General features: G+C 39.6%; 1 protein-coding gene across 5 annotated transcripts in view; it reads left to right on the top strand.

Annotated features, from left to right (window-relative positions):
- Positions 1-20,547, top strand: part of PRDM6 (PR/SET domain 6) — a 107,205-nt gene extending 86,658 nt beyond the window's left edge. For 2 of the 5 annotated variants that reach the window (XM_083702358.1, XM_083702357.1), the window contains exons 7-9: positions 2,736-2,774; positions 13,321-13,497; positions 19,730-20,547. In XM_083702358.1, coding sequence (XP_083558484.1) covers positions 2,736-2,774; positions 13,321-13,497; positions 19,730-19,844 — 331 coding nt within the window. In that variant the 3' untranslated portion in view covers positions 19,845-20,547. The remainder of the gene's footprint in view (positions 1-2,735; positions 2,775-13,320; positions 13,498-19,729) is intronic. The other 3 variants (XM_083702359.1, XM_083702360.1, XM_083702361.1) reach the window with 3 other exon arrangements.
- Positions 20,548-27,383: the final 6,836 nt, after the last annotated feature.

Below are 27,383 nucleotides of genomic sequence, written 5' to 3'. Positions count from 1 at the left end.
CCCAACATATTGGTGCTAGGAATGTTTTTTTTGGGGTGCTTCCAGATCAGTGTTCTTCATGCACGTGTGTTTCTTGCTGTGCCCACCTGATGTCATTAAGAGAACAGCTGAGTGTAGACAGTATTGATCTAGATAATCCAGTAGTCTGACTTGGTAAAACAGCATACTGTGTTGTATCTGGAAACAGAACCTTGAACTCCTCTCTTTCTGAGTGCCTCATTACCATTGCCTTTGTAATTATCACAATGCTGGTCTCTTGGGAAAAGGGAACAAGTAGGATGTAGCTGAGTCTTAGGTCCCATCCTTCTTCTACATAGAAAGAAGGAATATAGGTAGTATTTTTCTCTCATGCTGCTTGGGGAAAAAACAGGATCTTAGCCACCTCCCTTTCGTGATATGTCATGTTCATAAGTTCATGACTATACACTGTACTGTATGCATTTTTTTGATTGAGTTAGTCTTGAGCACATAAATAAAGCATCTTTCCTGGATTACCAGGAAGATCTTTGCTTTTTATGCGAAGTCTCTTTTGGCGAAGGACATGTAGTAGATTTTTAATAGGGCTGCTGCTTCTGTTCTAAATTTGGGGCTTTCTGGAGCCATGGAACTGAAACTAGATTTTGGGGCGGTTTGACAGTTTCTCCTCTATGGTAGGTCACAAGGCCTGAGTCAACACCTGTGGAATAATCCATGTTCATATAGACATGGTGTATACCGATGATGTGATCAACTCTCAGTAGCACTATGATACCGTTGCCAAAGCCCAGAGAAACATGGCTGCTATCTCTACTACTCGGGAGTTAAATGTGGCGCTTGGTGACTTCTCTGACAACAAAAATGGCATCCCATTATCAATAGCCTTAGGCAGAGTCTTAAACACTAGCATAGATTTATAATCAATATAAAGTCTTGACCCCCTACCCAGTGCCCAGTGATTCCTATTCACCAGCATCACTACTGCCATGACTTATTACAGAGAAAGAACAGGTTGTGTCTTTTCCTCTTCTACTGTGGTAGCAGTAGTGAAGATTCATGGGCAAAGGTATCTGATCCCTATTAGTACAAGCCGTGGTTGCTTTCGTCTATGCAATTCACTTAGTTGCACTGACTTAAGAATATTGTAAGTGACTACTGCATCTAGAGTTGAATAAAGAATCAATTTGAGTGACTTGGGGAGATGGAAGAGAAATTTGATTTAGTCAGCTTTTAAAGGCATCTCTACCTAATTCACATTTCCCCAAACACTGTGCAAATAGGAACACAGCCATCTTTCAGAATTCACTCTTCTCCAAACTTTTGATGCATTCTTCAACTAAATAATGTTTACAAAAATGCATACACTAAGGGTAAGTATGCATAAAGGCACATATTAGTGAAAATAACGAATATGCATTATATTAGGGAGAATTGTTTGTATAAATATGTGTATTAAGCAGTGCGTATATCAGTAAAATACTGATTCATTTTCATTAAGACTTTTTTAAAAAGGACACTGATGCAGAATTGTGGAAAACTGAACCAAAGATTTGAAAAATTGCAAACTGATTGAAACCAAAATTGACAGATATGCCCATTCCTACTTGTGCCTTTATGAAAGCATCCAGGGCTTGTATTAACATTATACAGGCCCCGTGGATACAGAGTGCACATGTTCCACGGGGTCTCTTTTAAAAGACTCACCCTGTACGTAGACAGTTCACCCAGTGCAAAATTTTGGGAATTGGGTTTGCAGATGTTTGGCACTCACTCAAGAAGCAAGGATATATAATCATAGAAATTCTCCACTGACTATTGCCTATTTTCTGTATTGAAAAGTGCACAGATAGATGCAACGTACAAAAAGAACCGTTCACCTTTTAAAATTTATACTTTATACAACTATTTTGGATTGTTTGCTCCCATTTAACCTAAAAGGTATCTATTTTGTTTATAAATCTTATTAATCTATTGCCCAAGGATGATATGCAATATTGGTCATAAAGTTCCTTTATTTAAGTGGTTATAACTAACTGATATCACCCCAGTGGTTTCCCCTTCTTTGAAATGTATTTTAAGAAATTATCTAAGATTACTTTGCCTTTTGAAGACCAAGGAGAGAATTGTACACAATCCTAGCGTGCAATCCACTATGCTGAAGCAACACATATAATCTGTTGTGTGCAATAAACTGTGAAGTCCCTGCATAAATTTGATTGCATGAAATGGTGATTATACAACAGCAGAGCATGGTCAAAAGTGCTTGTTCATTATTTCATCATTTGAAATATGTACAGCAGTGTATCCAAGAGTTGCATAGCATTAGGTTTTTTCAGCATAAGAATGTTTAGTATTTTAATTAAAGCCATGGCAGTAATATTTAATACAATATAAAAGAGTCAGCCAGTGACACTAATATTAGACATTAATCCACCTGGATTAGGAATTGAGTACATCCAGGTTTGTATGCACATTTTGTTTGAATTTGAAATTAATTAGGGTTTTTAAAAAACACTTTTGACCATTTAGGTTACGTTTCCTCTTACCCTTCAATGTGATTTTTTTGTTTGTTAAATCATTTCATGTTCCTCCTGGAAACAATCTTTGGATGACTATAACTCATCCAAAATTAATTGGCCAAAGGATGTTCCAAGATTTTTTTTGTTTGCTTGTTTTTTGCCCAGCCATTTACAAATTGACCCACTATTCCTTGATCCAGGAGTCAGAAATCCCTTTTCTCTTCTGTTTTTCTGCTGCAGAAATTCCCAACAATCCCATTTGGGGGGCTCCAGAAAGGGGTAAGCGGAAGCCTTCAATCACAGTGAAGCATTTAAAAAACTATTTCATTATTTTTTAACTCAAAGCCAATTCTCATAAAGGACAATTTGTTTACATTTATTTTTCTTTCTTTCCTTAAATGTCATGTGCAGTATGCAATGTTTAATAAATAGTATGTGTTTTGGGTTTCATGAATATTTCCCCTGACAGTTTCATATGCAGTTTTTTTTTCTTCATTTTTAGCTTAGTTGTAAATAATCATGTGCATAAGATGTTGTGAGGTGGTAAACACAGCACATGAGAGCATACCCAGAATATATGTTAATCAGTGCTTAATCTTTCTATTTCCATGCTATATATAGATGTAGAAATAGTGATTTGATGTGCAGTTTAAGCAGTTATTTGGTAGTTTGGGACTTTTTATTGGTATATTGGCTTGCTTAAATCTCTGCTTTTCTTAAAACACTTCAATCTTCCTTGATCTAATTTATAACCTGCAAACATTTAATCATAAATATTCACATCACACAACATACCAAAAAAAAAAGCTTTTAGGGAAGTATTGTATCGAGATTTGTTTTCTCTCTGTTTATAAAATAACTCTGGAATATTGAAACCAAATCAAAACAGCAAGCTGTATGCAACAAATTATTATTGCATAAAAATTTTCAGTAGTTTGCAGATTGTTTTGTAGTTCAATTTGCTACTCATCATAAATCAAGTAGTTTTAAAATGGTGTCTTCAAGACTCATGCGATTTTGCAGTGTTTGTATCTTTTAGCAGTATTTACAGATGCTTACATTTCTGTTGTGATACTAGCGTGAGTGACTAAGCTTAAGAGACCTACGAAATCACTTAAGTAAATACAACATCTGTGTTCTATATCTAAATGATGTGCAGGCTGCATTAATTGCATTGGGTTCAATGGAGCGTAGGATAGATTACAGCTAATGTAGCTGTGAGTGAATAAGGTCCCTGCCTTAAATCTTATCTCTGCCATGGACTCACTAGGTGGTCCTATCTGCAGTAGAGGGTTGATAAAATGAAGTTACCTTACTATGCCAGTATATATGATGTACTTTAAATGTTCCAATATTTAGAACATTCAAAAAGTGCTATATAAGTACTTATTATACATGTTCAACCAACATCCCGGTGCTATCCTCGTTTCAGAAATCTGTTTCATGGCCATTCCTTCATGGCCATTCCTTCCTTCATCTGTTGACCTTAAATTAACCCACTTGGGCACAAACCAGAGAAAGAAGAATAAGCTTTATGGGATTTAAGTGATTAACTAAGTAGGAATTGAAAAGCATTAGGCACTCTTATCTTTTTCTGAATTGTACTGATTGTACAGGAAAGAAAAAGTAGGAAGGCGCTAATTGCAGGGGAAAGGAAGTAGGGTATCCTGAGGTGCACAATATATATTTGTTACTGATTTCCATGTGTTTTGACCTCTGTCGTTCTTCAGAGTGTTGCATGGGGCCTGCAGTAATAATTTACTGTCACAACGCAGTAATGCCAACAGATTGGGAAAACTGGCAGATTTCAAGTTTGCGGATCTACTTTGTTCTTACTAGAATCCTGAGATCCACCAACTGGATCCAGGTTACAAAAGATGTCATGCACTTGGAATTAAACAATTTTGAGCCCAGAAATTTGTTCTGAGTACCAGAACGAAATTAAGTTCACGTTCCTTCCACACAAAAATCTACTTCTGGGGAGCCCTCTCCCTCACTTCATTTCAACAGTATAATTTAGATGAAGTGGCATAATTGATGCCATTGTTTAAAAACTGAGAGCCAGAAATCCCTGCCAGTCTACTTCAAATCACCCAGAGATCTATCACTGAATCCCAATCTATTTTCTGGCTGCCCCGGCATATTGTATGATGGTTGGTGTATGGTGTGTGAGAGACAGACAGAAGCAGAAAGAAAACATCTGCCACATATTTAGCACTTGACACAATTTCTACAAGGGACAGTTTTTATGTGAGTCATGTTAGGCCTTGGAATCAACACTATGTCTTGTACTTCAGTATTTTTGAGCTCTATATACGTCCTCAGATTGTCTCCAGCTATTACAAGAAACTCTTGCTTGCTCATGCATCTGCTTAGTGGCACTTCTTGAAACATTTGCTATGTTCTGTCTCTTCTTCTCCAATCTCTACTGACTGTGTGCTAGCAGTCTGGTTTTGACTCCAGCTTCCCTGTAGTAATTAGGTTTCAGACTAGCCCTATTAAATATCTTCCAGGATAAAACACACACACACACACGACAAAGAACTCATGAGTCACTTACTTGCAGCAGCTAGAAATATCGTAACTAGACAGTGGAAGGACCTATCAGGAATGAACATAGACCACTGGTACCAAAATGTATGGGAAACCGCACTACTAGAGAATTTAACCAACAAACTCAAACTAGCATGAGGACACCTTCACCCCAGTACGGTTCCCCTTTATCACATACACAGCACAACAAGACAATGACCTATCCCCCCATACCTGACCCAACAATCTACCCCCCTCCACAAACAAACAAGCCACACTGCAATCAACAGAATGCAACCAACCAAGCCCAGGATCCCCTAACCTCTTGCTTCATCAATATGAAGAAATAAATACATACACGACCTACCCACAGGATGCTGACACAAACCCCATCACTAATAACAGGCAGTAGAACAAAAGAACCACACCCCATCTCCCCCCTCCCTTTCCCCCAAATGCAAGATGTCTATGACAAAAATGTCTCTCACTAAATGCAGTCGACTAAATGCAGGGGCGCGGGTGGCGCTGTGGGTTAAACCACAGAGCCTAGGACTTGCCGATCGAATCCCCGTGACTGGGTCAGCTCCTGTTGTTCGGTCTCTGCTCCTGCCAACCTAACAGTTCGAAAGCACGTCAAAGTGCAAGTAGATAAATAGGTACCGCTCCGGCGGGAAGGTAAACGGTGTTTCCGTGCGCTGCTCTGGTTTGCCAGAGGCGCCTTAGTTATGCTGGCCACATGACCCGGAAGCTGTACGCCGGCTCCCTTGGCCAATAAAGCGAGATGAGTGCCACAACCCCAGAGTTGGCCACAATTGGACAGGGGGTCCCTTTACCTTTTTTAATGCAGTCAAACCGAAAAGGCATATGAACTGGAAGTGGAGACAACAGATATATGTACCTTTCCCCGTTTAACTGTTTTTATTTTAACAGAAAAAAACTTCAATACCCCCCCCCCCCCGCTAATTGGGAACAACTGCCATGCATAAACCCTATAAGGTACCAACTCACAAAAGACCTGCGACAGGCATTCCTTCTTCTGATGCCATAAAGGCAATTTGCATCATCATTACACATCAGTGGAGGGGTTGCCGATTACTTTAGGCTCATAAGCATAATTTGAATTTTTGAATAAATGCTGCAGGCACCACCAGCTCTTTCAATTGATACACACACAGAACAGGAGTAGAGAAAAAGTGCACATGCACAAACTTCATTTTCCCAAGAGATCTGGATAAATGTCATCCCATGGAACTGATCTGAGCCTTAGAAAAAGCAGAGAGAGGTGGGAGACAAAATGGGGGAAAGTGTCACACTTCGTATTTTCTTCTTCAACTCTATGTATTTTTCTAGAGAGAAAAAGGTAATTACCCTCACCATGTCATGACCAAGGAGGGCGAGTGCTCAGATGCTTTATGGGCACCAAGAAAAGACTTCAAGATTGCTGTGTTTTATGCCCATGTACCTGAGATTTAGCCCCATTGTATCTACTAGCCCTGTGTAGAAAAGTATACTTATTTATTCATTACTTTTATTGAGCAAAATGTATAAACTGCTTGTTTGTAAAAAAACACACACCTCTAAGTGGTTTACAAAAATTGAAGACAAAACATTACAATTATTGATAAAACACTCAAAAATATTCAAAGGACAATTAAAATCAAATGTCGCTAGAAAGAAACAAAACATGTGGAACTTTTACGTCTGAATAGGCTTCCCTGAACAGAAATGTTTTATGCAGGTTCTGAAAAGAGTGCCTTCCTAATGTCGATAGCAGAGTCCCATACTATAGGTACTGCCACACTGATCTATTGCAAATGCAAAATGAGTGGCACATGTTCCACAGATTGAAGCGGTTGCGTGGGCACATATGGGGTAATGCAGTCCTGCTACTAAACTGGTTCAAAGCTGTTAGATTATACTATATTATTAGTATAATTTATATACTAATAATAACACCTTGAACTTGGCCCGGTAGTAAACCAGTGCAGACCTCTGAGCAGAGGTGTTACTCCTGTTAGCAACCATGCTACATCATTCTGCCCCAAAGGCAGCTTCCGGGACAAGTGCAAGGAAGCCCCACCTGGAATATATTGCAGTAATCCATTCTTGGGGTCACCAGTGCCTGAACTACTGTGGTCAAAGCTCTCCCAATTTTAAGAAATTTCCTATGTTGTCCTCAAACGTCAGATCATTCCGCAATATTTCTGCATCATTAAGTATGATTGCTTCATGTCCGCGTCTGTGGGCTCGCTCGCAGTGATGCCATTAGGTCCAGGAGCAATAATGGCTCAGTCTGATACAGCTTTACACAAAGGCCACAATTTTATTTGGTTGCAGAGCTTAAGTTTGGTTAGGGCAAGACCTTCCATTGAGCTGCCTGAAGAAACCACGGAACTGATGAGGTGGTCAAGGGGTAGCCCATGTTTAAGCCCTGGGAATGGAGCAGACTGAAGCCTCTAATGTGTCTGGTCTACCACCTCCTAGAGAACCAACAAAAGCCTCCTATTGGCTCCATTCCCTATGCACAGCCTGCAAAGTGCTATAGTTGTGATGATGCATGTGGGGGACACGAATCCAAGACCTTGGTTAGTCATTCCCCCCACCCTCCGTCCTGGAGGCTTCTACAAGTTTGAAAATTATTTTGAGATGAAATCCTAGAATCAGGCTGTTCCTAACAATGGGAAGCGGTGAAACTACTCTTTATAATTACAGGTAGTAAACATTTTGCACAGGGGTTCCATTCCTGACCCCCCTGCATGTCGGCAGAGCGTGCATAAGCCCACCTTGTTACACTCCTGCTTCGTCAGGCCCTCTTTCAGGCCCAAAAGGACTCACACATCAATTGGACACAAGGAAAATGGTCGCCGCCTGTACTATTTTATTTTGTCCAATTTGAAGATGGTGGGACTGCATCCTCATCACCCCTAATGTAACAAGCTCTTGGAAGTAGATGCCCATGACATTCATGCAACAGCATTCCACATACAATTGCAAACTATAAATGACATGCATATTTTTACCAAAACGAATTACAGTTTGAATGATAAGAAAATACTACTTTTATTATTATCATCACAATTATTACCACAACATAAGTACTACTGCAGGAAAAGGCAACTGTGCAGTTCTTCTACTTTAAAAATGATGCATTGGAAAGGGTTGTATTTGCCATTTTCATTGTAGTTTTTAATTATTTGTTCGTATTTTGTTCCACGTATTTCAGTTTGGTAACTATTTGCAAACAAAGAACAGCATGATTTTGCCGAATAAAAAATCATGTTGACCTGTCTTTTTTTTTTTTAAGAGATTAATTGGTTTTATTTAGTATCTTATTTGTTTGTTGTGGGAGCTGTTAAAATAGATAACCAGGGGCTAATAAATGTTAATGATCCCACTCACTCTTAGAAAATCAATTGGTCATGATTACAGCACATCTCAGTGTATTGTTTTTGACTAAAATAATTTAATTCTTAAGAATATTTTGAGAAGAAACTATCCTTATTCATCTTTGTTTTATCATTGCCAGAATTTTCATGTCAGTTTGATGAATGATTTCTGCTTAAGTGAACAATTCCTTTGAACGAAGAATAAAGCTGAAAAGCATATCCCTCTTGTCCCACAGTAATGACAGTAGTTATAGAGTAATTATTAGTGTGTGCCTTTGAGGTATAGGATTTCACATGTGCTCACATTGTATGGGAACTATGTGGTCCCAAACTCTGCATGCTTTGAGCTCTGTGTTAAACTGGGGTTCCCCCAATTCACTCAAGGCTTTGGAACATGCTCTACATGTGCAATGAAGAATCCCCATTGTGAGTCTGGTAGAATATTTTTGGTTCACAGGGCAATGCTTCATCTGCTGCTGTATATGGCAGGTTTCCCACATGCTGCTGCTTGAATAGAGTGAAACATCAAATGGAGAACACAGTGTTTTTATTTATTATTAAATATATATACACAATACTTCTACTGTGCAAGCGATCCAGTCTTTTTTTAAAAAAAAATGCTATGGATGTACATTCCAGAGAAGTATATAAGTTTAGCATATGCTCCTCAGGAGGAGAACAACAAGGCTCTCGGGATCTTCAGATCTCTCTAGATACTCCACAGTTATCAATACAGATCCAAGGTCATATACCAGTGTAAGCAGTAATTCACATGGGCAGGGGGAAGGCAAGTCAGCACAAGAACTAGAGGGGGAAACCTACGTTACAGGAAGATGAGAACTTTCACTCATTTGTTTTGAACTGTCTAATCTACATCTTCAGATACTTAAGGCAGCTAAATCATCAATACTAAAACAGTGCAATCCAGTGATTGCAATAAAACTTTAATATCACACTACTGAACAAACTCAAAGATGGTCAGTGGCTTAATTGTCCATTTTACCAGCCTTAATAATCTTACCAATCACCTTCACCATAGTCCTTTCAGGGATGTCACAATGACTCTCATTTTACATGCAGATGGTGATGGTTGGAGCTCACTAGGAATTTGGGGTGTTAGACAAATTCAGGTAGAATAAGGCTATAAATGGTTACTAACCATGTCATCTCTGTTCTGCCTACACTGTAGGTTGCAGCATGCTTCTGAATACTAGTTACTGAAAACTGCAGGAGGGGAGAGAGTGGTTGCGCTTAGTTCCTTTCTTGTGTGTTTCCTGCAGGTATCTTGTGGTAATAGGATGTTGGCCCAGATGGGCCATTGGCCTGATCCAGCAAGCTCTTACGTTCTTATGAAAATTCGAGGTCCATGGCTAATGCTTTGGGCTTAATCAAGGCTCCATAAAGGGCTCCGTTGCAGTGGCATATTGCAGCTTTAGAACTTTTTCTTTGAAACTTGTTGGGAAACACTCATCAAATATTTTATAATGTGAGTAATTAAAATAATATAATATTGAACTATTGACCAACGCTAGGCCATTAGTCAAGCTAAAAAATTCTACGATCATTGCTCTGAAGCACTGTGAAATAATAGTATTGGTGATCAGCGATGCAAGTAGTCACAATTAAGCAGTTCAGTTGACGAATGAGGGAGTACACTTTATTTTATGCTTAATTGAATTGCTGTACATGCTTGGTCACCATTGTCTCCTTTCCTTTAGAGCTTTGGATTCTAGCTATTTAGAGGCGCACATTTGTAAAAGGGAGAAAGCAATTAAGACTGTCGTATCGGCTCTAAAAATGCAGACAACGTGAGCTGTGCCTTGGGCTGCTCCTCGCTATTAAAATCATTAATATGCCTAAAGATACAATCTTAATTTTCTTGAAACACTAATAGGAAACTAAAAATGCATCTCCCTACATTAAAAATAGCCAGATGGGTGAAGAGGCTCAAGCGCCTTAGAATATTTGTAGTGCAATCCTGCTCATGTCTACTCATAAATAAGTCCCATTGAGTTCAATAGGAGTTGCTTCCAGGAAAGCCGGTATAAAATTGCAGCCACCTGCAAAGCTTAACACTGTATGCGGAAAATCTGAAACATACAAGGGTGGAAGTCTATCATCATAAACCTCTAAGCATAAGTCTGTGATCGACAAGCATATGTTTGGGTCAGGGCTAGGAGGTAACGTCTTTTTCTTTCTTTTTTTGCATAATATCTGACAAGAGCTTTAGGCAACAGTAAATGTTCTGATTCGTTCCATAGTAGTTTAGCCCAATATATTTGGGTGTCCCAAACAGAGTTGCTGTCTTGCAACTGTAATCACTGTGGTTACAGTGGGGGCCTGGTAGTGGGAACAGTCCTGCTCTTTGCATTGCTTACCATACTTAACAAATAGATAAAATAAATAGAATATTTCTCTTCTTGAATACATTTTTATGCTTTTCCATTCTATCCCCTTTTCAAAATTTAATTAGCCTAGTGTCTTTTGTGTTTTCCTCCCCTTCATTTTAATGCTCACACATTACATTTGTTGTTGGGGCTTGCAACATTATGAGCTGTTTCTAACAAACGGTAAAAGGTAAAGGTAAAGGGACCCCTGACCATTAGGTCCAGTCATGACCGACTCTGGGGTTTGCAGCTCATCTTGCTTTATTGGCCAAGGGAGCCGGCGTACAGCTTCCGGGTCATGTGGCCAGCATGACTAAGCCGCTTATGGCGAACCAGAGCAGGCACATAAACGCCGTTCACCTTCCCGCCAGAGCGGTATTTATTTATCTACTTGCACTTTGACATGCTTTCGAACTGCTAGGTTGGCAGGAGCAGGGACCGAGCAACGGGAGATCACCCCGTCGTGGGATTCGAACCGCTGACCTTCTGATCGACAAGTCCTAGGCTCTGTGGCTTAACCCACAGCGCCTGTGGTGTAGGATTTTAGAATTAGACCACTTAGGGATAGTGTCACTAATGGAAAGTAAGCAAGCATAGTTAAGTATCTTATGTTTAAAATGATCTTCTTTGCAAAAAAATATATTGCAAAGAGTTCGTCATTTTTGTCCTGGCTTTGCTATGTCACCAGTGTCTTTTTTATGCAAACTAACAGAGTGCTTGGGAAAGTTACAGGTGGAATTTGGTTTCCGTTCATATAAAAACTAGTCCCACTGAGAATACATCTCCATGAGAACTGAGAGGATGAACATCACATTTCAGAAGTAGATACGATTAGGCCTTCTGCAAATAGCTGTGTTGTCTTCTTATATTTAATTATGGCCTGGTTTGGACTGAATTTGGTTTGAGATATTAGTCTTGTGATATTGGATTTTGCATGTGTACCCTTTATTTTAAATATTAACACCTACACATTGGGTTCCTCATAAGTAGATAACCTTCCTGTTCTGCCAAGCATAGGACATATATTAGGGCGTCTGTAGTCTGGAATGGACCACTGAAGACCTTGACTAGTCTCAGTTTATGCAAGGCACCGTTGAACTGGTGGAAACATAGCATACAAATGATTATCCAATAATCACATGAAAGACAAAAGCTCGCTAGAAGGCCAAAGCTCACTAGACTTAATCTTGTATATCAAGCTCTTTCTTTGCTGATAGTTATAGAAAGCATTTATTTGATGTGGGTGGAAAAATAAAGGCATTATCTAGTAGCAGTCTTTAACATGCACTTACTACATACAAAACAGTGTTTTGTTTTGTGTGTTGGTTTGTGTGTGTGGTTTGGTATCAGTCATGCCTTTGTGTGTCTGAGGGCCTAATTACATTAAATTAATGCGTGTTTTTAAAAATTAAATAATGTGCAAGGGTGTAGGATTCTTATAAGATCACAGTGCATAGGAAGGGGAGGGTTAAGCCTTCATACCCTAGCCACAACTTCTCTGAAATCACACACACACACACACACACACACACACACACACACACACAGAGCAATTAGCATTAGAAAACAAGCTCCTATTGTTGGGGGTGGGGTTTACATATATTGTAGCTGGGAATTATGGGAGCAATTATCCTACCCTCTGGTATTTAATTCTTAAAATCTTGTTAATATGCTTACTGAGACCCTGAGTCCTTACCATGCTGAAAGGCAACGCATCACTGAAAGGGGAGCTCAAGCAGGCACTCACACGCACATCACATAACAATAAAAAACCACCACAACTCATAACATGTTAAATACATGCCCCAGGTTATCCCAAGAGTGCTCTTAAATTAGTGAATAATAGAATTCAGAACTGTTAATCTAAATCTGCATTCCATCTGAAGTTCTCCTTTTCAGTATAGAAAGGATATTGTATTTTAGGCATTGACAAAACTCAGCAGAAAAGCACAAATGAGGCCATCTCCCAAACCCCGATTTATCTGGAATGAGCTGCCTTGGGTACTCAAAACAAAAGAGGAAACACTGGGTGCGCCATCTTGGATTCTTTTAGGTACATGCTGCAGTTGTTCTGCACATCCTGAGAAGAATTAAAGACAGCGATGCTCATGTCGCTCATTTTAGCAAAGACCTCCCCAACTGGTCTTGCTGACCTGTAATCTGTAAAACAGGATATGTTGGAGATTTGGAGATGGTTATAATTTGACTCTGCTATCTTTTATCTTAATAAACTGCTAGTGTATGAGGGAGTGGGGAGTGTTCTCCAAAAGAGCCCTTTATGATATATTTATTTTCAAGGATGGGACTTTACAGAATATAGTACGCCGTTTTTATATGTTCATTTTTACTATTATTATTTTTTTCAAAAGACTAGAGAAACAAAACGACTTAAGAAAGCCCACTACTATATTCCCTTGCAAAAATTAGCATTCCAAAGCTCAGCTGCACCACCCAAATTATTTTCCATTTGCTTCAGTAAAAATAAGTAGTGATCACATTGGGTGTTTCTATTTTCTGCAGGCCCTATCAGTGTGGACACTGCTCCCAATCCTTCTCCCAACCTTCAGAGCTACGGAACCACGTAGTCACCCATTCCAGTGACAGACCTTTCAAGTGTGGCTATTGCGGTCGTGCCTTTGCTGGTGCTACTACACTCAACAATCATATCCGGACACATACAGGGGAGAAGCCCTTTAAGTAAGTAATCAAAGGATCAGAGGAACAGGAAGGGAATTTAGACAAGAATCAGTAAATATCCTAGCCCTTGGAATAGGTCTGTTTGGAATTGAAGTTCAGAATACCCCTACAGTCCTCCAGGCACTGTTCTTGAGCAAGACCAAGTTGTTTCAATAGCATTTGTGCAGAATCAGATCTTTGTTGGTTGCAACCAACCCATTAAATGTTTCCTTAAAGTTGTAAGATCACGCTCATATATATAGCAAACATATGTCAAATATCTGTAAGCAGTTCACTAGGGAGAGCTTGTTGTTAATGGGAAAGCAGTTTTCAATAGTAGCCCTTCCAGTTTTATCTGAAAGTATCAAAGGATGGCTTTATCTGAAATTTCTAGCGTAGGACGTCTAGATTGTTGAACACCAAAAGTAGGGTGAGGCCAAGACAACAATTGTAGTGCATGTGCTGATTACAAAGAGAAATATTTCTGATAGAGAAGACGTGGGCAAAAAGCCATCATTTTACATTACTGTAATAAGCAAAATTTGTGAGTGCTGGATAAGGACCAATAAACTGAAATTGAATGATAACAAGATTGTGGCACCGGGGGTGGATGGTTCTTGGATGTAGGAAGTGCATGTTTTAGGCAGGGTTGTGTTCTTTCTAAAAGAGCACATGTGCAGTTTCCAGATGCTTATATTGTCTCTAGAAACCAGGTGGCCTCAATGGAATGAAATGCCTTTTATCAGCTTTGCTTCATTCACCAATGAACGAAGGGATAGTCTGGCCATGGTAATCTATGCTCTGGTAACCTCATTAGATTATTGCAATGTGTTATATGTGCTGCTGCTCTTGAAGATGACTTAGAAGTTTGAATTGATGTAGAAGGCAGCCTCAGAATTCTTGATTATGTCGTGTTGTAGGCACATCGTGCCAATTTTATAAGTGGCTTCCTATTTGTTTCCATGCCTAATTTAAGTTGCTGGTATTTACCTTTAAAACTCTATATGGCTTGGAACCCAAATACCTAAAGGAGTGCCTTTCCCATAACCATCAGTCCATACTGTAAGATCTTCTGGCAGACACCCTCTATCACAGGCATGGCCAAACTTGGCCCTCCAGCTGTTTTGAGACTACAACTCCCATAATACCTAGCTAACAGGACCAGTGGTCAGGGGTGATGGGAATTGTAGTCCAAAAACAGCTGGAGGGCCAAGTTTGGCCATGCCTGCTCTATCAGAATAAGTTAATTAACAGCAAAAGAAAGGGCTTTCTTAGCAATAGCTATGGAGTGTCTGCCTTAAAGATGCTCTCCTAGCGCCTACATTGCAGTTCATTTGGCACCAGGTGAAAATATTCTTATTCACCCAGGCATTTCAATCTATAGTTAATTTTAACTATTATTTTTTAATTACTGTATTTGTGCTGTGATATAATTGGCTGTACACTGCCCTGGAATCCTAAATAGGACAAAGGGCAGTAGGTGAATGTTTTAAATAAATAAACATAAGGATTCAATTTAATCAGTAGGGCTTTGGTTCAGCCCCTTCCTTCTGTGGCTGTTCATAAACCCTGGGCAAGAAACTAATGGCCAGGTATTAGTAAGTCTCTGCAGAGAAGTCAAGACCAACAGAAAGAAGAAAGTGAACCTATCTCACTTTCAAAGTCTAGACCTCTACACTTGATCCTTAAATCCCATTTTCTACTGCACAGTCTTAGTGGGCAATGTGGAATTCCATTCTAAATTATAAGTGGTTTGACATTATAGTTGCCTTGCAATATTTGGTGATGGAATCTTTAATGCACTTCTCAGGTTAATATGAGGATGTAAACAAGGCAGTTTATTACCTATATTTTAAACTAGTTCAGGTAAATCAGGTAATTTTAAAAGATCACCAGTTTTCTAAACTCATGTGACCACAAGTTAGTATCATATTCTGTTCCTGTTTTTTTTTGGGGGGGGGGGCATGTAGAGCAAAGAAGTCACTTAAACAGGTTTATGTTAGGTAACAGCATTAGATCACTTCAAAGCCCTTATTTTGCAGTCGAAGTCAGGTTCAGGATCTGGCTTCAGACCCCACTTCTAGAATGGGCATGCTGTACTGCTTTGGGTAAAAAATTATCTGTGGTGCTCAAGTCCCAGTCTATAAAATACTAATGATATTACCCCCTGTAGACACATACACACAAGGTTGCAGAAGAACAAAACACCATAAATCCAGTAATAGCAGTTGCAGATTATAAGAATATAAATGTCTGGCAGCTGTCAAACTCTGTCCTATGTTTTGAAAAGATAAAAGTCTAACCTTAAACACTGCATATGCACCCCAATCCTATGCAAAATGATTTTCCTTTAAGTAAAACTAATTTGAGCTTTAATTTTTTTTACTTATTTCTCTGCTGTGGTTGGGGCACAGGAAGACGCCATTAAAAATGGTGTGTTCCATAACAATCATCAACTTCTTATTGAACTTGATTTTATTTACCAGGCATTTTATATTTGGCTAATGTAAGAGGATATCTGTCACTGTGAACTATCAGAGACCTTATGAACGAGCTGTTTATGCAAGAGATAACCACAATGGTTGCCTAGCCTCCATTCAAGACGTGTCTGGGCACCATGCTTGTAAGTGTAAGATAAGGCGTGGAGGTGGGGAGGAAGAGCCCAAACTTTGCAAAGACCAGCACAGTCAGAATTCAAATAGGGACTGCCTGAAATGATACAGTTCTACTGCGTCCACTAATGGTGCCCACAGAGCCATTATGTTGGATTAATAGAGCCAATGGAAAGCAGAGCCAAAACCAGTGCCAGCAATCAGATTGATTTTATGTAGTTGCTGTGTAAATAGATTTTAGTAATTAATTGTGGAGGTTTCCAGGTCAAAATGGAAAATAGATTTCTTTTAATGTTAAGGTGTTACTTATGTGTAACCTTGTTGACTCCACTTACATTTCCCCCTTAACATCCTGTTTTTGTCGTGTTTCCAATAAAGCTGCACTTTGCCCCATTTAGAGGCATTACCACTCCCCCTTCTTTTTTGTATTGTTCCTTTTCTTTCTTCTTTTGTCTCTTGTTCCAAAACGTCTAGTGTAGTTACAACACAATTCCATTCAGAAAATAGAGCTATGTCAAATGGTTGGCATGTTAGCTGCATATGAATCACATTGATTTTGGTGTGATCTATGCACATTCACTGAATATATAGGATTATTACCTATAGCATAGAATTGTCGGATACCTAATGTATTGTCTGCTTGTGCAAATACAGTGGTACCTTGGTTTACGAACTTAATCCATTTCGGAAGTTCATTCTTAAACCAAGGTGTACTTTCCCATAGCAGCGGGGGACTCAATTTACAAATGGAACACACTCAGCAGGAAGCGGAACATGTTCTGCTTCCAAGGCAAAGTTCACAAACCAAAGCACCTACTTCCGGGTTTGCAGCGTTCTTAATCCAAGTTGTTCATAAACTAAGCTGTTCTTAAACCAAGGTACCACTGTAAGAAGCAACTGCGAAGGATTGAAATATAAACTTATGGTTATAATAGGGAATTTAGAATAGTTTGGTGCGAGAAAAAAAGATTTCGAGTAAACCAGTGAACAGTGAATTTGTTTTATGAGAAATGTGGGATTTGTTTTAATACAGGTGTGAACCATGCATAGATAGGAGTGTATATTTCATAAGATCATACACTGTGTTACAGAACAATCCTAACTCTCTACTGGGAAGCAGCAGCAGAACAGTGTGGCAGAGTCACCACTGCCTTTGACGTCCTGTGGCTTATGGCAGCCAGGGCACAGAGGGGCATGCAGTTACTTTGAGTAGCTCCAGAATAGTGAGGCTTGGGGGCCCAAATTAGGCCCCTCACCTGGCAGTGGGCTGGCTTTGGATCATACACTGTTTGCAGGGGTTATTCTGGTCACTGGGGGCCTCCACAACTCATCTTATCCAAATCTTAGCTTTAATATAATCACAACAGTCCATTACTATCCCTTCTCCAAAGTGACACCAACCCAAGATATATGCAGTGACATTTGTATTTCCCTACACATGAAAGAAAGACGGAATGTTTCTATTGCCTGCAAGACTATAGGGCAGACCAGAAGGGCAGCGTGGGCACTTATATGGTCCGTGTATCATTGTAACTTATTTCCCTGGGTACCACTTCTTCAATAAGTTCTGAAATGTCTGACTAGCAATAGAGGAAGCTCTTTTATGGGCATCCCCTTAACTCTGATCTGTATGTTACGAATATTGAATGGAAGCTTCTTGAAACACTTTTGTTATAACTCATAGACAAGCCCTTTCTCATTACCATCCATTTTTTGGTGGCTCAGGGGTCCCTATGATGTAAACAGATTAAGTCATAATACTACTCTGTCTGTTAAGGCGGTGATGGTTAGGTACTTCTTAGATTTGAAATATATGTTTAGGATGCACAAATGGAATGTATTGGACATCTTTAGCTATATATGTAGGGAAAGGAAATTTCAACTCCAAGGATAGCTCAGTGCCTTATATTGTATAAGCTAATCCAAGAATTGAATTGATTTCAAGGCCTTCATGATAAAAAAAATCATAATTTGCAAGTTTGTCAAGCAATGAAAGGTAGTATATTTTGACACACTAATCCAGTAACTAATCAGTTTTCTAATAAACAATCAGCAATACACTAATGTGTCATCAGCATTTCAGGAACTCTGGAGAGAGGAAGATCTGCACATAGACGTTAATGAATACACCAAAAATCATTAGGTGATCAATACTTCTGAGTTATTTTCATTGAGCTGATAGGTCTGATACATTAGAGCTGACATTTTACATTTGTCAAGATCACAGTGCAGTTTTTAACAGTAGAGCAGGCTGCTAAAATATTCCAAGAGAGACGATCAAAGAAACACAACTTAAAGATGTTGACATCCTAGGCAAGAACTAGAGGTGAGATGAATGAGTATGTAACATTCAGGTCAGAGGTTCCTCAAACCATAATTTCCTTTAAAAATAATTAACAGGCACTTTATAACATTCTGTAATTGTCTATGCATGTTTGTGAAAGGTGGTTCCTTTCCAATGCAATGATTACAATTGAAGAAGCAGGGGTACAGAGAGGGTTTGGGCTTCTTATTTTTCATAGGCATACTTTTTTTCATAGGGATCTTCTCAGATGTTAGTAGGCATTACACAGCACCATTTAAAATCCAGATTATTCCTATGAGCATTACATTAAAGCTCTGCATAGCCTACAAGACTCTTCTTTGCAAGATGAGGATGGGGTACTCTTGTTCAGCTTTCACTCATTTCAGTGGACCCTATCCAGGGCATATTTTCTGTCACTTCCCTGGCTGACTTATATCCTATAAACTTGTCAGGCATCAGTGTCACGCATTCAAAATGATTATGAAGAAGAAGTCACCATCTGTTAAAGCACTAGAATTTGGTAGAGTACATTCTTATCTGGAATAGGCGCAGATTACACTCTCTGAACTACACACGCCCTGTGTCAGTCCCTGCAGAAGCCCTACATCTTAATGCATTCATTATCTTGCCATGTCATTTAAATCAATGGAGGGAAGGAGGGGTAGAGAGAAGCCTTTATATGACAATGAAAATGCACTGGCGAGTGTTTGACTTTTCCAATCAGCCATTCCTACTCAATATCAAATCCCGGGTAACATTTTTTTAAAAAAAATGCTTAAAACTATTACAAGTAGTAACTACAGCCTCCTTAACTCAACTGCTTAGTGATCTCAGGCAAGTATGGGGATTTATTCTATTGCTGCAAAACAAAGTGATCATTGTTCCATGGCTTCACAATTGCTCCAGTAGGTAGGACTCCTGATTTTAAATTAGCAGGAGGTGAAATTCTATTTGTCATCAATTTCTCCGAGGGATTACAGAGCAGAAAACTGCAGACAAGCTGCTTCTTTGATGGCTCACTCCTAAAAATCTCTTTTTGTTCTTTATCTATTTGAACTGACAGTGATCAGAGCTGCAGCAGGACAGGACTCTCTGGAGAAATCACCTTCCCCCTGTCTATTGACAGATTCCTCTGTTCTGAATCAGACAGGCCTTGTCCCATCATAGGCATCAAGGCCTTGGAAGTAGCCACCAATTAAACCTCTTGAGCCAGTAAAATCTGAAGCCACTTTTGAGTGTCTGTTCTGATTAGGCAGGATAAGACGAAGCCCGCCGCCCGCTCCCCCTTCCCCCAGAGCAGCTCCCCACTCTCAATTTTCTCTCTTGCCTTCTCCAGGTGCGAGAGGTGTGAGAGGAGCTTCACACAAGCCACCCAGCTGAGTCGACACCAGAGGATGCCCAATGAGTGCAAGCCAATAACAGAGAGCACAGAATCAATTGAAGTGGATTAACTGATTGACTGGTTGGAATTAAACTGCAAGGAAAGTCATGATTAAATGTCACGGACACTTAAGCAAAACCAAAGATTTCCTCTGAGCAACTTTCAATCAGTCCCAGAAAACCAAGAGCAGTAATAAAATAAGTAAGATGTTAAGAGATATTGATCCTGGCGTGGAAGTGAAACCAGGAAAGAGATTATTTATTTATGACTAGGAATGAGACTGATTTCCATGGACAAGGAACCCGGGCCTGCTAGCATCCTAGCCTCCCATCCCACCATGTATTGCTTTATTTCTAAAAAGCTTTTATAATTGTTATTTAATACCAAAGCAACAAAGATCAAGGGTTCTTCAGCCTATAGCTATGGCTATGAATGCACATGGACTTGTTTATGATTGCACCTTTTCCTCTAGCATGACTCAGTGGACCTAGAGGTATATTGTTTCCTTGGTCCCGTTGGGTTGCATTGCTCTTGACTTGGCTGTTATTTTTATTTTTTAAGAAGTGGTCTCCGAATGACAAGAGAATGAAGAAGATCCGGAACCATCTTTGTGTTGGTGTCAGAACTCCTCCAGCTAATGGACATTTTCATTCCCACGGTTTCAGAACTCACATTTTGTGCACTTTTTTTGTATAAATGTTTTCATTAGCCAGTGTTGCATTGGCCCAGGAGATCCCAGAAATGTTAAATAAACTTTGTTCTATATATATATATAGATATATCTGTAGATGTATATGCTGTTAAAACAAAACAAAACCCTCCAATACTGTAAAGAAAGCATTTGAAATACGTAGAATTTTCAAATACTATACCTCTTTTATGAACGTCATATTATTCACAGGTAATGAATAATAGTTTCAGTGAAACATTAACACTCTTATCTAAAGGTATCATGCTTGAAAACAAAAATCTTAAAATGGAATAGCAAGAGAAGCAGTCTTCAGTTTGATTGTAAAAGTTAGAAACCTTTAAAAAGAAAACGAAAAATCAACGGAAATCATCCAGGTTTAAAATTTTCAAAAGCACCCAGGCATTCACACAACATAGAAGAAACTTCACATAATAGGGGTACGTCACATGTCATAAGTAACTCTGTTCCTATTTCATAATGTGCAATATCCTTTAATACAGGCAAACTAGATAGTTGTTACGGGCTATATAGCAATAATATGGTTCCTGATTTTGCTAAAATGAACTCAGTAATTTGATTCCCCTCTCCCCCCAATTATCTCCTAACCCACACACTGGGCCTGGGAGCCTAAGCACTGTACTGATCAAAGACTCACCAGATCTAATGTATACACAGCACTTTCAAGTAATTTCCCAGTTTTCTGCAATGCAGAGCACAACTCCGAGCCCCTTGGGAGTGTTGCAGCAGTGATGTGCAGCCATTCTATGCATATTTACTCAAAATAAAGTTTTGTGCTCAGTGGGGCTTCCTTCTGGGTATGCATGCATAGGATTGCAACTTTTAGGTATGCCAATTTTCAGATGACAATGAAACAGGAAGCGTGGTGACACCAGTTAAATAGAATAAAATACACACTCTGAAATTAAAGTTGGAGGTAGTATTTTAAGCACCTGTTCCTCCTATATTTCTTCCTTGCCCTGTGTTTCTGTGTTCTTAGGACTAGTACAGTATTAAAGCTTTGACCTACAATGCCGACTTATAAAAAACAACAACTTGTAAAAACCACCTGGTGTCCTTATGGGCTACTTCTTAATGAACCTTAAAGTGACATTGGGCAGGACTCTGAGTCCCGTCAGCAGAAGCCCTGTGCAAGAATTACTCTTGTGCAATGGGGCTTCTTCCCTCTCTCCCATGACCCCCAACATTGAGATAGAGTAATTCTAATATCTAATCAAAATAAAATTGGTTGAAAACCAAGCACTTGAGACGGAATTCAATGTAGCGCTATGGGGACAGGAGCGGAGGGAATCCCCACTTTGTTATTGGATGTTCTTCCATGGGCTTCTGATTAGTTGAATGCATCCCTTTGAGCTTTTTAACAGCTTTGTGGAGGGTGACCTTGGTGCTTCAGCAAAAGCTCCCCATTCACTACAGCTGCATCACCTTCACTTGAGGATAAGGCAACTTGATTTATTGTAAAGCCTCTCCGTGGCTATTCGGTACAAACCAATTATGACACAAGTCATTGGGACTGCCTTGGGTTAAATCCTATCTCGCTGGCATAAGTAGTCTGTGCATTGGGTAGTTTGTGCCATTTTTGCCTTTGGAAAACCTACCTCATTACTTCACTATTGGAAACTGATTGTAGCATTCATAGAACCATTCAAGCTGATGTACTTTTTGACTAGGCACCTATGGGCCATTAAATGAGTGGGATGACACAGTCAAAACCCTTTTATTTCTTCATCATTTCTGTCTCTATGAAATGCACTTGAAGCAGTATACAGAAACATAAATATTCCTATAACAAGAATAATTTAGGGCAAAGGTGATAACTGAGTTGTAGAGCATTTGCTTTGGGTTCAGAAGGTTCTAGGTTCAATCCCTGACATCTCCAGGTAGGTCGAACTGAGAAGGTCCTTCATCTGAAACCCTGGAGAGCTGCCCCAAGACAATGCTGACAATGCTGAGCTACATGAATCAATAAAGGTTTAAAAAAAAGGTAAAGGACCCCTGGACTGTTAAGTCCAGTCAAAGACTACTATGGGGTGTGGCGCTCATCTTGCTTTCAGGCTGTGGGAGCCGGCATTTGTCCACAGACAGCTTTCTGGGTCATGTGGGCAGGAGGACTAAACCATTCTGGCACAATAGAATACTGTGACAGAAACCAGAGTGCACGGAAACACTGTTTACCTTCCTGCCACAGCGGTACCTATTTATCTACTTGCCCTTTGATGTGCTTTCAAACTGCTAGGTAGGCAGGAGCTGGGACAGAACAACAAGAGCTCACCCCGTTGTGCGTATTCGAACCGCCAACCTTCTGATCGGCAAGCGCCACCTGCATCCCAGCAGAAGAACCAATACGCTGACTCAGTGTCATGCATCATTCTTATGTTCCTATGTTATAAAACGCCACTGCTAAAATAATAATGCAGTAACAAAATGTAAGCATGAAACGGCAAAAGCAGTTTTATGGTTAGGCTCTGCCTGCAGCAAAAGAAGTACAGAGTCTGATGACTCTGATCTGACTCTCCTCTTGTGGTCTTGGTCACTGCGGGCCCAGGGAACTATGCTCAAGCCTACACATTTTGAGAATGCGAGGGAAACTGCCCAATGCCTGGTTTTGCTATATTAAGGCCAGCCTATAGTATATACTGAATAGAGAGGAAAAGGAAGCCTCACACAGTAAAATTGGCTGATTCACAGGTAAGTGTATTGCACCCAAAGTGGGCCTTAGAAAGGTCTTGAGAGAGAGCTGGCATGAAGCATTGCACAAACAGGTAAACCTCTCTGGGGGTGGGATCACTTTTCTCCAACAGCGGTCTTCTGCTAGTTTAAGGACATCTTTGGCTCCAAGCCCAGGTAATGCAAGTTAAATGCATGCATGGAAGGAAACAACCTGAAGCGGTATGGTTTGGTGCATCCCCCCCCCATATAAATATATGAATATTTATTGAATTTTATAACAAATAACGATACAAATCTCATTCATCATGTTATATACAATAATCCTCCCTCCCCTCCTCTGGACTTCCCTCAACTCCCCCTCTGCTGAGTTAGTTAGTTTTATTTATTGTATCCTGCTTTTCCTACACAAAAATAAAATCCCTTATCATTTCTCTAAAATATCTGTTACTCAAATGAAATTGTGAACGTTTATTCAAACCCTGCCAGTGAATCCAGTCCATTCTGTTGTTTCTGCTGTGCATTTCCCCCCTAAATAGTTGTTTAAAGTTAAATCCTGTTAATTTTAACGAAACTGGTATTGGAAAGGAAGGAAGGAAGGAAGGAAGGAAGGAATCCACATTCCATTATGGAAGTTGTTTTCTGTATGAATGACAGCAGCGTAAATCAAACTCACTTATTAACACTGCTGCTTGAATTGTTCCATGTTACCTAAAATTCGGCAGACTTTACGTACAAATTTTAGGGGAACTTCCTGTTGATAAATAAATAAATGGAATGTTGCAGCACCGGAGACACAAGACAAAGAATTCAAAATAACTGGCATTTAAGAAATGCGATTGATTAAAGGGATAAAATCAACTGATATTCTAGTGGTTCTGCTTTGCTGATATGCCTCAAAAGTAGCCTGCTGGTTCACATCTGGTGGAGTAAGATTCAGTTGACTATTTAGTCATCTTCTGTTTGTGGAATGGGGAGAGGTGCCATCTTGTCCACTCCAAGCAGCAAAATTTAACGTGTCCTGCCAATCAACTGGAGTAACAGAAGGTAAGGAAGCTATGATTTCCTCCAGATCAGCTTGGTTCATGTTGCAGTTTGAAGGCACAAGTAAATGGGCAACTCTCTGCACTGCCAATTTATTCCTATGGTGTTAAACCATATGCAGGTGGGTCATGCAAGAAAATAATCTGTATTTTAACAATGCTCCTCAATGTGGAATTACCATAATGTGCCCTGGAGGGTTTAAAGCAGGGTTCAGCAAACTTTTTCAGCAGGGGGCCAGTCCACTGTCCCTCAGACCTTGCGGGGGGCCGGACTATATTTTTTGGGGGGAGAATGAATGAATTCCTATGCCCCGCAAATAACCCAGAGATGCATTTTAAATAAAAGCAGACATTCTAATCATGTAAAAACACGCTGATTCCTGGACCGTCCGTGGGCCGGATTTAGAAGGCGATTGGGCCAGATCCGGCCCCCTGGGCCTTAGTTTGCCTACCCATGGTTTAAAGTAAACTGAATGCACTAATGAACCCATTAATACCAACTCACAAGATGGGGAAAACTCCGTGATACAGTAATGCCCAACATTAGTTGAAACTATGACATATGGTGCCATGGGACTTCTCACATTACTAGGAGAATTGGCTTCCCTAAATTTCCCAGCAATCCAGGAATGAGTTAAGAAATATAGTAAACAGCCTGTCTCTAGTACTAAAAGAGTGTTAGAATTAATTTCGGACTTTGGTCGGGTGGCGGGATTTAAGCTGAACAAGCAAAAAACTAAGGTTATAGCAAAAAATTTGACAAGTACAGAAACAGATGAGTTTGTGAAAGAAACAGAATTAAATGTGGTTAAAAAAGTAAAATACCTAGGGGTGTATCTGACCTCCAAAAATTTGAATCTGTTTAAGGACAACTATGAGAAATGTTGGTCAGAAATCAAAAGAGATTTGGAAACATGGTCAAGATTGAAACTTTCCTTGTTGGGCCGAATAGCAGCTATAAAGATGAATGTAATGCCAAAAATGTTATTTTTGTTTCAGACCCTACAGATCGTGGACAAGGTGGAATGCTTTGGAAGGTGGCAGAAGGATATCTCTAAGTTTGTTTGGCAGGGCAAAAAGCCCCGAATAAAGTTTAAGATACTAACTGATGCGAAAGAAAGAGGGGGATTTGCCCTGCCAGACTTGAGGTTATATTACGAATCGGCAGTCTTCTGCTGGTTGAAAGATTGGATTTTACTGGAAAACACTGATGTCCTAGATCTGGAAGGGTTTGATAACGCCTTTGGGTGGCATGCATATTTGTGGTATGACAAGGTCAAAGTGCATAAACTGTTTAAAAACCACATTGTCAGGAGAGCAATTTTAATGGTCTGGACAAAATAGAAAGACTTATTGGAGAGTAAGACTCCGAGGTGGCTCTCACCGGTGGAGGCCAAGGCACGTAAGAGACCTAATATGGAAGCCAATTGGCCTAAATATGAGGAAATTATTGAAAAGATTGGAGACAATTGGAGGTTGCAGAGCTTGGAAAAACTAAAAAACAAGGTGCGAGATTGGTTGCATTATGCACAAATTCAAGAGGTCTTTAAAGTAGACAAGAAGGTTGGATTCCAGGTGGAAAAATCGAAACTAGAGACAGAATTGTTAGAACCAAAAAGTAAACTACTTTTGAGAATGTATAACCTGCTGCTTAAATGGAATACTCAGGATGAGACAGTCAAATCCGCCATGATAAAGTGGGCGCAGGATTTGGGGCATAACATTATGTTTGAAGACTGGGAAAGGTTATGGAACACCGGAATGAAATTTACGGCATGTAGTGCCTTGAAGGAAAACATTATGAAAATGATATACCGGTGGTACATGACCCCAGTCAAGCTTGCTAAGATATATCACCTGTCTGATAATAAATGCTGGAAATGTAAAGAGGCGGAAGGGACATTTTTTCACCTCTGGTGGACCTGCCCGAAAGTGAAGGCCTTTTGGGAAATGATTCATAATGAACTAAAAAAGGTATTTAGATTTACCCTACCTAAGAAACCAGAGGCCTTCCTCCTGGGCATGGTGGACCAGAGAGTGCTTAAGAAGGACAGAACCTTTTTTATGTATGCTACTACAGCAGCAAGGATCCTGATTGCAAAATACTGGAAGACACAAGATTTACCCACACTGGAGGAATGGCACACGCAGTTGATGGACTACATGGAACTGGCCGAAATGACTGGCAGAATCCGAGACTTGGGAGAAGAAACATTTGAGGAGGATTGGAGAAAATTTAAAGACTATTTGGAAAAACATTATAAGTTGTATGAATGTTAAAAAACGCACCTTCTAGGAAATTCTAGCTTCAGTAATGTTAAATTAAAGAAATGCAAATTAAGGTACAAGGAGTCAGAGATAGAATAATGAAACAACTTTATTGTGTTAAAATGAAAACGTACATGATTTGGGTCATAATTTATTTGAAATTGGGTAACATGATAAAAAGGAAGATACAATAAGTATTGAAACAAGTTAACAAATTGCGGACGTTATGCATTACAGAGAATGCAGGGTTGGGAGGATGTGGGGAAGTCCAACAGATTTGGAAAAAAGAGTAAGAAAAATTTGTAACTATCCTTTTCTACTTTCATAATATGTTCTTTATTCTTTTTTCTGTATCTCATAAAACTAATAAAAAATATTATAAAAAAAGAAATATAGTAAACAGAGTTAAGAAAAATAATTTTTAAGAGTCAATTATATGATATATGCCTCATATTTTTCAAGTGTTTGTGTGTGTATATCATGAAGGGGGAATGACAGTATCTCCATTTTGATAACAGCACTACTTGTTTTTGGGAGATTTTTTTTTTTACAAATGCATTAAAAGCAACTGCTTGTCACTTAATAGCCATGTGCCCTTCATATCTTATCATAGTACTTGACAGTACATAGTACAGTTACTGAGGAAGTCAGTTTCTGTTTTTTCATTCATTGTGGCAGCACTGTTAAGTTTGGATTTTGGAGGGGAAAGCTCATTAAAGATCTGCAACAACTTTAATTTTCAGAACCCTGGCCATTTTTCTGCATGAGGCGAGATGCAATCACATCCCATTAAAATGTGCTGTGCGGGATCCTGAAGCTTGTATATAGAGCTCAGAATCAAGACTCTCAGTGCCCTTAGTCACAGAAGCACCTCCTGCACTAAATCTGTGGCAAAGGAGGCTTGGAGTATTTTTAGAGGGTA

The sequence above is a fragment of the Podarcis gaigeae genome (genome assembly GCF_964106915.1).
Source record: "Podarcis gaigeae genome assembly, chromosome: 11".
NCBI classification, from domain to species: domain Eukaryota; kingdom Metazoa; phylum Chordata; class Lepidosauria; order Squamata; family Lacertidae; genus Podarcis; species Podarcis gaigeae.
The sequence above is the reverse complement of the archived record's forward strand: the minus strand, read 5'-3'. Positions and strand labels throughout refer to the sequence as shown.